Consider the following 13,897-nt stretch of genomic DNA (forward strand, 5'->3'; position numbering starts at 1 on the left):
TTATTTTATTATTATTATTACTTAATGTCAGGGAAAAACCTTTACCTTATTATAATATTATAAATATTATATGTACACACAATATATTATTATTATTATTATTATTATTATTATTACTTAATGTCAGGGGAAAACCTTTACCTTATTATATTATAAATATTATATGTACACACAATATATTATTATTATTATTATTATTATTATTATTATTATTATTATTTAATGTCAAGGGAAAACCTTTCCCTTATTATAATAATATAAATATTATATGTACACACAATATATTATTATTATTATTATTATTACTTAATTTCAGGGGAAAACCTTTACCTTATAATATTATAAATATTATATGTACACACAATATATTATATTATACATTATTATTATTATTTTTTTTATTAGTCAGGAGAAAACCTTTACCTTATTATAATATTATATGTACACACAATATACTATATTATATTATTATTATTATTATTTAATGTCAGGGGAAAACCTTTCCCTTATTATAATATTATAAATATTATATGTACACACAATATATTATATTATATTCACTAAACCCCATTTTCCAGTTTCCAACAGACCTCACAACCTCTGAGGATGCTTGCCACAGATGCAGGCGAAATGTCAGGAGAGAGTGCTGCTAGAACATCTTGAAAAAACCTACAACAACCCAGTGATTCCGACCATGGAAGCCTCTGACAATACGAAGGAAGGAAAGCTTCTGCTGTCCGCCGTCCGTAGGTGGGGGAGTCCATCGGCGGCCCCCATTAGCTCCTCTCTCCGCTGGCCCAAAGGCGGGAGGCGGGGAGGAGGTTCTCCCTCTGGGCGTACTCGATGACGGCCATGTAGCAGAAGTAGTACTGCTCGGGGGTCTGGATGCTGAAGGCGCGCTGCGTCCTCATCCGCACCACCGTCTGGAAGACGTTCAGCGTCCCCACGTCGTGGAGCTGCGAGAGGCAGATGTCCAGCGCGCAGAACGTCCCTGGAGGGAGGAAAACGGCACCGGCGTTAGACGAGGAGGGCGACCACGATCAGTTGGCCACTTCTCCCACTCAAAAAGACGAGAGAGGCCTGTAATTGACATCATAGGTAGACCTCAACTATTTATTTATTTACAGTATTTATATTTTGCCCTTCTCACCCCACAGGGGACTCGGGGTGGATTTCAATGTAGATATACATGGCAAACATTCAATGCCATAGACACACAACATATATCGACAGACACTCAGAGGCTATTTAACATTCCAGCTTTTTCATGAGGGTATTCTGGCCACCAGGGGAGCTGTTGCTTCATCGTCCATTTGCGACACTGATGAAGTACTTCCTCATTCTTTGCATGCTTGCTGGAGATTTTTATTGTGTTGTAAATTAAGTTAAATTAGCCTCCCTGCTTAAGCGGTACTTAAATTTCCTACTTGACAGATGCAACTGTCTTTCGGGTTGCAAAGGCCGACAGCAAGCTACACAAATTGGTCAGAAGCTCACTCCGACCCAGGCTGGCTTCAAACTCATGACCTGTTGTAACTCAGGGTAGTTTTTACCTTGCTCCCAAACACCACCACACCAAAGCTGTAGATTTTGTAGTGTATTGAAGAGAAGGCAAAGTCAAAACATAGTTTGAGAAATGCAAAGTTCCAAAAAGGCTTAAATGCAAAGGCACAGTTCCCAAGATCCAAAGGCAAAACATGAAACATAATCTTTTAAGCCAGTGGTTCTCAACCTGGGGGTCGGGACCCTTGAAGGGGTTGCGAGGGGGTGTCAGAGGGGTCACCAAAGACAATCACAGACAGTATTTTCTGTTGGTCATGGGAGTTCTGTGTGGGAAGTTTGCCCCAATTCTATCATTGGGGGGCTTCAGAATGCTCTTTGGTAGTAGGTGAACTATAAATCCCAGCAACTACAACTCCCAAATGTCAAGGTCTATTTTCCCCGAACTTCACCAGTGTTCATATTTAGGCATATTGAATATTCATGCCAAGTTTGATCCAGACCTATCATTCTTTGAGTCCACAGTGCTCTCTGGATGTAAGCGAACTACAACTCTAAAACTCAAGGTCAATGCCCACCAAACCCTTCTAGTATTTTGTGTTCGTAATGGGAGTTCTGTGTGCCAAGATTGGTTTAAGTCCATTGTTGGTGTAGTTCAGAATGCTCTTTGAATGTAGGTGAACTATACATCCCAGCAACTACAACTCCCAAATGACAAAATCAATCCTCCCATCCCAACCCCACCAGTATTCAAATTTGGGCATATTGGGTATTTGTGCCAAATTTGGTCCAGTGAATGAGAATACATCCTGCATATCAGATATTTACATAACGATTCATAACAGTAGTAAAATTACAATTATGAAGTAGCAACAAAAATAATTTAGTGTCTGGGGGTCACCACAACATGAGGAACTGTATTAAGGGGCCGCGGCATTAGGAACATTGAGAACCACTGCTTTAAGCAATGGTCAAACAATAGTCCACAAAAAACAGTTGAACACAAGAACCCAAAATCCCAGACTCAAGAAGCCAGAAGCGTGCTGCTTAAGGCCAAGGTTAATCCATAGAAGTTTGCATGGAAAGAGCCACGTTGAACTGACAACGCCTGTGTGTCAGTGAGAAGGCTAAATACCCTTTGCAGACATGAACGCATTGCAATGACCTTTGGCCAAGCGAGAGCTTCTCCGGACCCTAATTGCAGACGATCTTGCCTGCTCATTAATTCGTTATCTTCAAGGCTCTCTAACCCCTTATCATCTTGGTCCAGCAGCTGGACCGGATCACCGTGTGAAGGCAAAGGAGGCAAAGACATCTCCACCTAGCCGTGTGGGAATTCACTCTCGTTATCATTATGGGATAGCAATGTTTACCTGTCCGGCCAATCCCGGCGCTGCAGTGCACCACAATGGGTGGACCACCCGGATGCCCTTTGTATCGTGGTCCGAGGGCGCTGACCGCCACTCTCTGCTGGTGCTTGACGGCCCCCAGGAAGTCGATGAGCGTCGCTGCCGAAGAAGGGACCCCGTAGTCAGGCCAACTCAAGAACTGGAAGTGGGTCACCAGGCGCCGCTCGCGACTCTGGAGCGAGGAAGAACCCGACAAGACGACACATTATTTATCTATTTACGACAATTATACACCGCCCTTATTAGTATTATATTACATTATAATATTTTAAATATTATATGTATATACAATATGTTATATTTAATACTGATATACTATTTATATGTTACTAGCTGTGCCCTGCCACGCGTTGCTGTGGCCTATAGTAAAACTTATCAAAGTTGAGGTAGATATCTGGACTATTATGAAAGAGAGGTCCCTACCTATTCCTTGGGAGTTTCGTTGGGGGATTTTTTGAGTTTTGTTGTTTTGCCGTTTTGTGAGTGTGTTGTTGTGTTGTTTTTCATTTTGAGTAGATATGTTTGTACCTTGTGGGTTGTGTTATGGGCATGGGAATTTTGGTTAAGTTTCGTTGGGGTTTTTTTGAGTTTTGTTTTTTTGCCGTTTTGAGTGTGTTGTTGTGTTGTTTTTCATTTTGAGTAGATATGTTTGTACCTTGTGGGTTGTGTTATGAGCATGGGAATTTTGGTTAAGTTTCGTTGGGTTTTTTTAGTTTTATTCTTTTGCCGTTTTGTGAGTGTGTTGTTGTGTTATTTTTCATTTTGAGTAGATATGTTTGTACCTTGTGGGTTGTGTTATGGGCATGGGAATTTTGGTTAAGTTTCATTGGGGGGTTTTTGAGTTGTGTTTTTTTGCCATTTTGAGTGTGTTGTGTTGTTTTTCATTTTGAGTAGATATGTTTGTACCTTGTGGGTTGTGTTATGGGCATGGGAATTTTGGTTAAGTTTCGTTGGGGGGTTTTTGAGTTGTGTTTTTTTGCCGTTTTGAGTGTGTTGTGTTGTTTTTCATTTTGAGTAGATATGTTTGTACCTTGTGGGTTGTGTTATGGGCATGGGAATTTTGGTTAAGTTTCGTTGGGGGATTTTTGAGTTTTGTTGTTTTGCCGTTTTGTGAGTGTGTTGTTGTGTTGTTTTTCATTTTGAGTAGATATGTTTGTACCTTGTGGGTTGTGTTATGGGCATGGGAATTTTGGTTAAGTTTCGTTGGGGGATTTTTGAGTTTTGTTGTTTTGCCATTTTGTGAGTGTGTTGTTGTGTTGTTTTTCATTTTGAGTAGATATGTTTGTACCTTGTGGGTTGTGTTATGGGCATGGGAATTTTGGTTAAGTTTCGTTGGGGGATTTTTGAGTTTTGTTGTTTTGCCGTTTTGTGAGTGTGTTGTTGTGTTGTTTTTCATTTTGAGTAGATATGTTTGTACCTTGTGGGTTGTGTTATGGGCATGGGAATTTTGGTTAAGTTTCATTGGGGGGTTTTTGAGTTGTGTTTTTTTGCCATTTTGAGTGTGTTGTGTTGTTTTTCATTTTGAGTAGATATGTTTGTACCTTGTGGGTTGTGTTATGGGCATGGGAATTTTGGTTAAGTTTCGTTGGGGGGTTTTTGAGTTGTGTTTTTTTGCTGTTTTGAGTGTGTTGTGTTGTTTTTCATTTTGAGTAGATATGTTTGTACCTTGTGGGTTGTGTTATGGGCATGGGAATTTTGGTTAAGTTTCGTTGGGGGATTTTTGAGTTTTGTTGTTTTGCCGTTTTGTGAGTGTGTTGTTGTGTTGTTTTTCATTTTGAGTAGATATGTTTGTACCTTGTGGGTTGTGTTATGAGCATGGGAATTTTGGTTAAGTTTCGTTGGGTTTTTTTAGTTTTATTCTTTTGCCGTTTTGTGAGTGTGTTGTTGTGTTGTTTTTCATTTTGAGTAGATATGTTTGTACCTTGTGGGTTGTGTTATGGGCATGGGAATTTTGGTTAAGTTTCGTTGGGGGATTTTTGAGTTTTGTTGTTTTGCCGTTTTGTGAGTGTGTTGTTGTGTTGTTTTTCATTTTGAGTAGATATGTTTGTACCTTGTGGGTTGTGTTATGGGCATGGGAATTTTGGTTAAGTTTCGTTGGGGGATTTTTGAGTTTTGTTGTTTTGCCATTTTGTGAGTGTGTTGTTGTGTTGTTTTTCATTTTGAGTAGATATGTTTGTACCTTGTGGGTTGTGTTATGGGCATGGGAATTTTGGTTAAGTTTCGTTGGGGGATTTTTGAGTTTTGTTGTTTTGCCGTTTTGTGAGTGTGTTGTTGTGTTGTTTTTCATTTTGAGTAGATATGTTTGTACCTTGTGGGTTGTGTTATGGGCATGGGAATTTTGGTTAAGTTTCATTGGGGGGTTTTTGAGTTGTGTTTTTTTGCCATTTTGAGTGTGTTGTGTTGTTTTTCATTTTGAGTAGATATGTTTGTACCTTGTGGGTTGTGTTATGGGCATGGGAATTTTGGTTAAGTTTCGTTGGGGGGTTTTTGAGTTGTGTTTTTTTGCTGTTTTGAGTGTGTTGTGTTGTTTTTCATTTTGAGTAGATATGTTTGTACCTTGTGGGTTGTGTTATGGGCATGGGAATTTTGGTTAAGTTTCGTTGGGGGATTTTTGAGTTTTGTTGTTTTGCCGTTTTGTGAGTGTGTTGTTGTGTTGTTTTTCATTTTGAGTAGATATGTTTGTACCTTGTGGGTTGTGTTATGAGCATGGGAATTTTGGTTAAGTTTCGTTGGGTTTTTTTAGTTTTATTCTTTTGCCGTTTTGTGAGTGTGTTGTTGTGTTGTTTTTCATTTTGAGTAGATATGTTTGTACCTTGTGGGTTGTGTTATGGGCATGGGAATTTTGGTTAAGTTTTGTTGGGGGGTTTTGAGTTTTGTTTCCTTGTTGGATGCCCCTAACAAATTTATATATATAGATATTACATTATTACCATAATACAATATCAGTATTAAATATTGCTATATTGCACTATACCGCTCCCTAGGCAGCCCCCTCTCCACCAAAGTCAACATCGACACTGAAATACAACACCGCCTGAGCTCTGCGAGTGCAGCATTTTTCCGAATGAAGCAGAGAGTGTTTGAGGACGGGGACATTGATTTATTTATTTACTTTGCTTGTATACCGCAGTTTCTCAGCCCGTAGGCGACTCAACGCGGTTCACAACAAGAGCAAAAGTCAGTCCACAACATACAATATTAAAACCATTAACAGTATAAAATACAAACTAATGACATCTCAATAACAACACATTAACGTCTCGTAACTAAAATCGTGATCCAATTCGTCATCCATAATTCCGTTTCCTATATTCATCGTGTTCATTACACTATTTATCGAACGCCTGTTCAAACAGCCAGGTTTTTAGTTTTCTTCGAAACACCATTAGCGAAGGGGCTGATCTAATGTCCATGGGAAGGGCGTTCCACAGCCGAGGGACCACCACAGAGAAGGCCCTGTGCCTCGTCCCCGCCAGCCATGTCTGTGATGCAGGCGGGATCGAGAGCAGGGCCTCTCCAGAAGATCTTAGAGTCCTGGTGGGTTCATAGGCAGAGATACGTTCGGATAGGTAGCTTGGGCCAGAACCATCCATAGGTATACCAAGGTGCTTGTTTATCAAGCTATTGTCCTCCCAACCCTGCTATATGCCTGCGAAACGTGGATTGTCTACAGACATCACTTGCAACTCCTGGAACGATTCCATCAGCGTTGCCTTCAGAAAATCTTGCAAATCTCTTGGGAAGACAGGCGGACAAAGGTCAGCGTGCTGGAAGAAGGAAAGACCACCAGCACTGAAGCGATGATCCTCTGCCATCAACTCCGCTGGACCGGCCACATTGTCCGGATGCCCAACCACCATCTCCCAAAGCAGTTGCTCTACTCCGAACTCAAGAATGGAAAATGGAATGTTGGAGGTCAGGAAAAGAGACTGAAAGATGGGCTCAAAGCCAACCTTAAAAACTCTGACATAGACACTCAGAACTCGGAAGCCCTGGCCCTTGAGCGCTCCAGCTGGAGGTCAGCTGTGACCAGCAGTGCTGCAGAATTTAAAGAGGCACGAATGAAGGGTGAAAGAGAGAAACGTGTCAAGAGGAAGGCGCATCAAGCCAGTCCAGACCGAGACCGCCTTCCACTTGGAAACCAATGCCCTCACTGTGGGAGACGATGCAGGTCAAGAATAGGGCTCCATGGCCAACTACCCCCATGGTCAACTACCTCCATGGTTAACTACCTCCATGGCCAACTATCTCAAGGTTCTCCTCCAGACAAGGAGGAAAACCAGATATCTAGAGGTCCGTCCAATGCAATTTCATGGCCATCTTTCAGCAGAATTTGACCACAGAGTTGTAATGGAAGATCTAGAAATTGAAATTATTGTTATTGTTGTTGTTGTCCTAAACTGGCCACAAATCAGTCACAGTATCTGCTCTCACCTCGCAATGGTAAATCTCCAAAACGGTCTTCTTGTAATGGTTGAGGTTCTCCACTCCCAAATTGGTGACAGTCAGCGTCCCGTAGCAGCACTGAAAGTCCTTCTCCAAGGGCCAGTACTGGCCACACTTCCTCCGGCCACCTTCTTCGAGTCTACAGCACACCAAAGAGGCAATGAGAAGGGAGTCAACATTTCCACATATCAGGGAAGACAAAGCTAAAGCCAAGGCCACCACGGCGAAGCTCTCGAGCAAAGTCCTTCCAGAAAGGAAGAGGGGAATGATCAAAGACCCAACCCATGTGCCTTCACTCTCACCTTGTGGTCATGACAATCACCAAGACATTTTGCTCCCACACCATGCGCCAGAAGTCACTGTAGGTGTTTTCTAGTGGCCCTTAAAAGAGAAAACATCATCTTTGCAGGGAGGTTCTAGGTATCCCAATGGCATAGGTTCTAGATATCCTAATGGGACACTACAGAGTTGACTATGAAGGCACAATGTGGTCATGCTTACCTTGAGTTCCAATGTAAGCGTTCCAACAGGGGATACTTAATTGACATCTTTGCAGGGGGTTCTAGGTATCCCAATGACATAGGTTCTAGATACCCTAATGGGACACTACAGAGGTGACTATGAAGGGATAAATGTGCTCATGCTTACCTTGGATTCCAATGTAAGCATTCCAACAGGGGATACTTAGTTGATAGCATCATCTTTGCAGGGAGGGTCTAGGTATCCCAATGGCATAGGTTCTAAACATCCCAATAGGACACTACAGGGGTGATTATGAAGAGGCAATGTGGTCGTGCTTACCTTGGGTTCCAATGTAAGCGTTCCTCTGTTTGTAGCCATCCATGAAACTGGCGTTGATGTAGTCGGTCAACTGGAGGAACACAATGGAAAATGATTAAGGCGAACTTGGCCTACTATTTTTTCTTTCATCACCTGAGGCCATGGAATTGATCTGGAGAACCTAGAAATGCCAGAAGAAGCCCTCTATCTCAGGATGCCTGAGTCCTTACATGAGGTTCTAGAGCTCTAGATGTACCTAGACCGTGTTATCTCTAAAGATTTCAAAGTCCTCCAGTGCATTGCTATAGTCAACTGTTACCTTCTATTTCAATGGTTAACTTCCAGAAATGGTGCTGAAGCACAAAGAAGTGCACCTATCAAAATGTTGTCATTTGGAAGTTTGGGATTCTTTCATTTGGGAGTTGTAGTTGCTGGGATTTATAGTTCACCTACAATCAAAGAGCATTTTGAACACTATCAAAGATGGAATTGAACCAAACTTGGCACACAGAACTCCCATGATGAACAGAAAATACTGGAAGGCTTTGGTGGGCATTGACCTTGAGTTTTGGAGTTGTAGTTCACGTCCACTGTGGACTCAAAACAATGATGGATCTGAACCCAACTTGGCACAAATACTCAATATGCCCAAATGTGAACATCGTTGGAGTTTGGGGGAAATAAACCTTGACATTTGGGAGTTGTAGTCACTGGGATTTATAGCTCACTTACAATCAAAGAGCATTTTGAACCCTATTAAAAATGGAATTGAACCAAACTTGGCACACAGAACTCCCATGATGAACAGAAAATACTGGAAGGTGGGCATTGACCTTGAGTTTTGGAGTTGTAGTTCACCTGCATCCACTGGGGACTCAAAACAATAATGGATCTGGACCAAGCTTGGCATGAATACTCAATATGCCCAAATGTGAACACTGGTGGAGTTTGGGGGAAATAGACCTTGACATTTGGGAGTTGTAGTTGCTGGGATTTATAGTTCACCTACAATCCAAGAGCATTTTGAACTCCAACAATGGAATTGGACCAAACTTGACACAAATACTCAATATGCCTAATTGTGAACACTGGTGGAGTTAAGGGGAAACAGACCTTGACATTTGGGAATTGTAGGTGCTGGGATTTATAGTTCACCTACACTCAAAGAGCATTTTGAACCCTATCAAAGATGGAATTGAACCAAACTTGGCACACAGAACTCCCATGATGAACAGAAAATACTAGAAGGCTTTGGTAGGCATTGACCTTGAGTTTTGGAGTTGTAGTTCACCTGCATCCACTGTGGACTCAAAACAATGATGGATCTGGACCAAACTTGGCATGAATACTCAATATGCCCAAATGTGAACACTGGTGGAGTTTGGGGGAAATAGACCTTGACATTTGGGAGTTGTAGTTGCTGGGATTTATAGTTCACCTACAATCCAAGAGCATTTTGAACTCCAACAATGGAATTGGACCAAACTTGGACCAAACTTGACACAAATACTCAATATGCCTAATTGTAAACACTGGTGGAGTTAAGGGGAAACAGACCTTGACATTTGGGAATTGTAGGTGCTGGGATTTATAGTTCACCTACACTCAAAGAGCATTTTGAACCCTATCAAAGATGGAATTGAACCAAACTTGGCACATCGAACTCCCATGATGAACAGAAAATACTGGAAGGCTTTAGTGGGCATTGACCTTGAGTTTTGGAGTTGTAGTTCACCTGCATCCACTGTGGACTCAAAACAATGATGGATCTGGACCGAACTTGGCATGTCTACTCAATATGCACAAATGTGAACACTGGTGGAGTTTGGGGGAAATAAACCTTGACATTTGGGAGTTGTAGTTGCTGGGATTTATAGTTCACCTACAAACAAAGAGCATTCAGAACCCCACTGACGATAGAATTGGGCCAAACTTACCACACAGAACCTCTTTGACCAACAGAAAATACTGTGCTTTCTGGTGGTCTTTGGTGACTCCTCTGAAACCCCCCTCACAACCCCCAAGTTGAGAAACTCTGATGTAGACCATATTCTTTCTAGGTGTTTCTAGGTCCTCCAGTGCAATTCCATATAATCAACTTCCATAAAAATCATTCCAAAGGATCTGCCCCATAGCCTTGAAACCGTAGCAGTTGAAGGTGACGTCAAACTGCATTAATTCTCCAGTGCAGATGAACCTACACTTTGGCATGCTTACCTCCTGGTAGCTGAACTGTTTGGACAACTTCACCCTGGTTTGGTCAAGGCAGGGGACGTCGCCGTATCGGTTCTTCTCCTGGTTAAAGGGAGCTCTGCAAAGAAGGAATCGGGCCAAATTAAATCCAGATCTTGCCCCCACCATTCAGAATCCCACCCTGCAAAATGTCCCGGATTTCTAGCATTGTAGCATGTTGACATCAACTAGCATTTGAATTTTGGAGTATGACTCAGGAGAAGTTGTTTTTCTCAGAACGATCTATACTCATAATAAAAGTATTATAACTTTGACTTGATTATAAGCCAAGAGTGGGTTTTCAGCCTTAAAAAGGGGGTGAAAAACTCTGCTTATGCTTGAGTATATAGAATACATTTCTTAAGTGTAGCTCCATATATATATATATATATATATATATATGTATATATATACTAGCCATCCCCTGCCACGCGTTGCTGTGGCCCAGTCTGTGTATATGTGTTTTGTGTGTGTATATATATGTTTATATATATATATATATGTGTGTGTGTGTGTGTATATATATATGTTTATATGTGTGTGTGTATTGGTGTATATATGGGTGTCTGTTTGTTTGTTTGTATGTATGTATGTGTGTATATATATATATAGGTGTGTGTGGGTGTATATATATGTGTGTATTTGTGTGTTTATATGTGTACATGCATATTGTGTATATGTGTGTGCTTGTCTATATGGATATATGTGTGTATGTATGTGTATATGTATATGTGTACAGGTGTATATGTATGTGTGTATATTTGTGTGTGTTTGCATATATATGTGTGTGTGTGTATGTGTATGTATATATGTGTGCATGAATGTGTATGTGTGTATGTATGCATATATATATACACACACATATACATACGTGTGTGTATGATTGTATGCATGTGTATATGTATATATGTGTATATATGGTGCATTTTTAAGTCTGTTCCGCTGGGGTTTTGTGTGTGTGCGTGTGTGCATATACACACACACACACACACAAGTGTGTATGAATGTGTGCATGTGTATATGTATATATGGTGTATTTTTCGCATTTTTAAGTCTGTTCCGCTGGGGTTTTGTGTGTGTCTGTGTGTAAGAATGTGTGCATGTGTATATGTATATGAGTGTATGTGTATATATGGTGTTTTTTTTGCATTTTTAAGTCTGTTCCGCTAGGGTTTTGTGTGTGTTTGTGCATGTATGTATGTATGTACACACACACATACGTGTGTATGAATGTGTGCATGTGTATATGTATATGAGTGTATGTGTATATATGTATATATGGTGTATTTTTTGCGTTTTTAAGTCTGTTCCGCTGGGGTTGTGTGTGTGTGTGTGTGTTTGTGCGTATGTGTATATATATATATATATATATATATATATATACACACACACATATACATACACACACACACACACGTGTGTGTGTATGGATGTGTGCATGTGTATATGTATATGAATGTATGTGTATATATGGTGTTTTTTTTGCATTTTTAAGCCTGTTCCGCTAGGGTTTTGTGTGTGTTTCTGCATGTATGTATGTATGTACACACACATACGTGTGTATGAATGTGTGCATGTGTATATGTATATGAGTGTATGTATATATATGTATATATGGTGTACTTTTTGCATTTTTAAGTCTGTTCCTCTGGGGTTTTGTGTGTGTGTGTGTTTAGGGGTGATGGACACTCGTTGGACTGTTAGGTGTGTTGTGTCCAAATTTGGTGTCAATTTGTCCAGTGGTTTTTGAGTTATGCTAATCCCACAAACGAAAATTACATTTTTATTTATATAAATATGTAGTTGTGTGTGTGTGTATGTATACATACATACATACATACATACATATATATAATTTATATGTGTATGTATATGGCTGGTTGGCTCAGCTTTGGATAGCGAAGGTTTAATACCCCTGTGATGTTTTCTTTGCTGTCTGTGCCACTGTTTGGAAGTTTCCGCCTCACTATCTGCCTCTGTGATAACTCTATGTATCACGATTTTTGTTCCTGGGTTATCTATGCCATTTCCTAATGGGTTCTATCATAAAAACATGGGGAAAGTTTATTACATTCATAGAATCATAGAATCCAAGAGTTGGAAGAGACCTCATGGGCCATCCAGTCCAACCCCATTCTGCCAAGAAGCAGGAATATTGCATTCAAATCACCCCTGACAGATGGCCATCCAGCCTCTGTTTAAAAGCTTCCAAAGAAGCCTACACCACACTCCGGGGCAGAGAGTTCCACTGCTGAACGGCTCTCACAGTCAGGAAGTTCTTCCTCGTGTTCAGATGGAATCTCCTCTCTTGTAGTTTGAAGCCATTGTTCCGCGTCCTAGTCTCAAGGGAAGCAGAAAACAAGCTTGCTCCCTCCTCCTCCCTGTGGCTTCCTCTCACATATTTATACATGGCTATCATATCTCCTCTCAGCCTTCTCTTCTTCAGGCTAAACATGCCCAGCTCCTTAAGCCGCTCCTCATAGGGCTTGTTCTCCATACCCTTGATCATTTTAGTCGCCCTCCTCTGGACACATTCCAGCTTGTCAATATCTCTCTTGAATTGTGGTGCCCAGAGTTGGACACAATATTCCAGGTGTGGTCTAACCAAAGCGGAATAGAGGGATAGCATGACTTCCCTAGATCTAGACACTATGCTCCTATTGATGCAGGCCAAAATCCCATTGGCTTTTTTTGCCGCCACATCACATTCCTGGCTCATGTTTAACTTGTTGTCCACGAGGACTCCAAGATCTTTTTCACACGTACCGCTCTCAAGCCAGGCATCATCCCCCATTCTGTATCTTTGCATTTCGTTTTTCCTGACTAAGTGGAGTATCTTGCATTTGTCACTGTTGAACTTCATTTTGTTAGTTTTGGCCCATCTCTCTAATCTGTCAAGATCATTTTGAATTCGCACAAGCTTTGTTTCTGCAGGAGGGACATCCTGCTATAGCACACCTCCACCAATTCAGCCACAAAAACAACAAAGTTCCTGGATTAGAAGAACTATTTTCAAAGTAAGAACTGCAAAACTAAACAGGAGCATAATAATAATAATAATAATAATAATAATAATAATAATAATGTAATTGAATTTTGAGCCAGGACTCACAAGGAGCAGGCGAAGGTGCCGGCGGGGCTCCTCCTGCGGATGCCGTCGTACTCCTCGTAGAGCCCGCGCTTCTGCTTCTGCTCAACGTGCTCCAGCACCTCCTGTACCGTCATCCCCCTGGGCCCGGGGACGTGGACCGAGCCATTGTCCCGGGGGGAGACCAAGGGCACCAGGATCAGCTCGTCCAGGGGGTCCGGGTGGCCGTTCTGCTGTGGGAGGAACCGGCCGTTCCAGCTGACGGGATCCAGCTTGAGGGATCCGCCGAGATACTCCGGGAGACACTCCTGTGGGAGGTGTTCCTTCAGCTCGGACATCTTCACCATCTGGACCTGCAGGAAACGCATAGAGAGGTGTTGCACTCCAGGACAGGAAAAGCCCTCTGACTTTAAACACCACACCGTTGGATGGGAAACAATCC

The 13,897-nt window shown here is 41.5% G+C and overlaps 1 protein-coding gene across 1 annotated transcript in view; it reads right to left on the reverse strand.

The window, feature by feature from the left end:
• Positions 1-469: 469 nt before the first annotated feature.
• Positions 470-13,897, reverse strand: part of PTPN9 (protein tyrosine phosphatase non-receptor type 9) — a 48,440-nt gene continuing 35,012 nt past the window's right edge. Inside the window, exons 7-13 of the mRNA XM_060755740.2 lie at positions 13,480-13,808; positions 10,353-10,446; positions 8,157-8,226; positions 7,658-7,736; positions 7,344-7,494; positions 2,874-3,081; positions 470-991 (exon numbers count right to left, since the gene is read on the reverse strand). Of these exons, the coding sequence (XP_060611723.2) occupies positions 777-991; positions 2,874-3,081; positions 7,344-7,494; positions 7,658-7,736; positions 8,157-8,226; positions 10,353-10,446; positions 13,480-13,808 (1,146 nt within the window). The 3' untranslated portion in view covers positions 470-776. The remainder of the gene's footprint in view (positions 992-2,873; positions 3,082-7,343; positions 7,495-7,657; positions 7,737-8,156; positions 8,227-10,352; positions 10,447-13,479; positions 13,809-13,897) is intronic.

This window comes from Anolis sagrei, chromosome 9 (assembly GCF_037176765.1).
Source record: "Anolis sagrei isolate rAnoSag1 chromosome 9, rAnoSag1.mat, whole genome shotgun sequence".
Lineage (NCBI taxonomy): Eukaryota > Metazoa > Chordata > Lepidosauria > Squamata > Dactyloidae > Anolis > Anolis sagrei.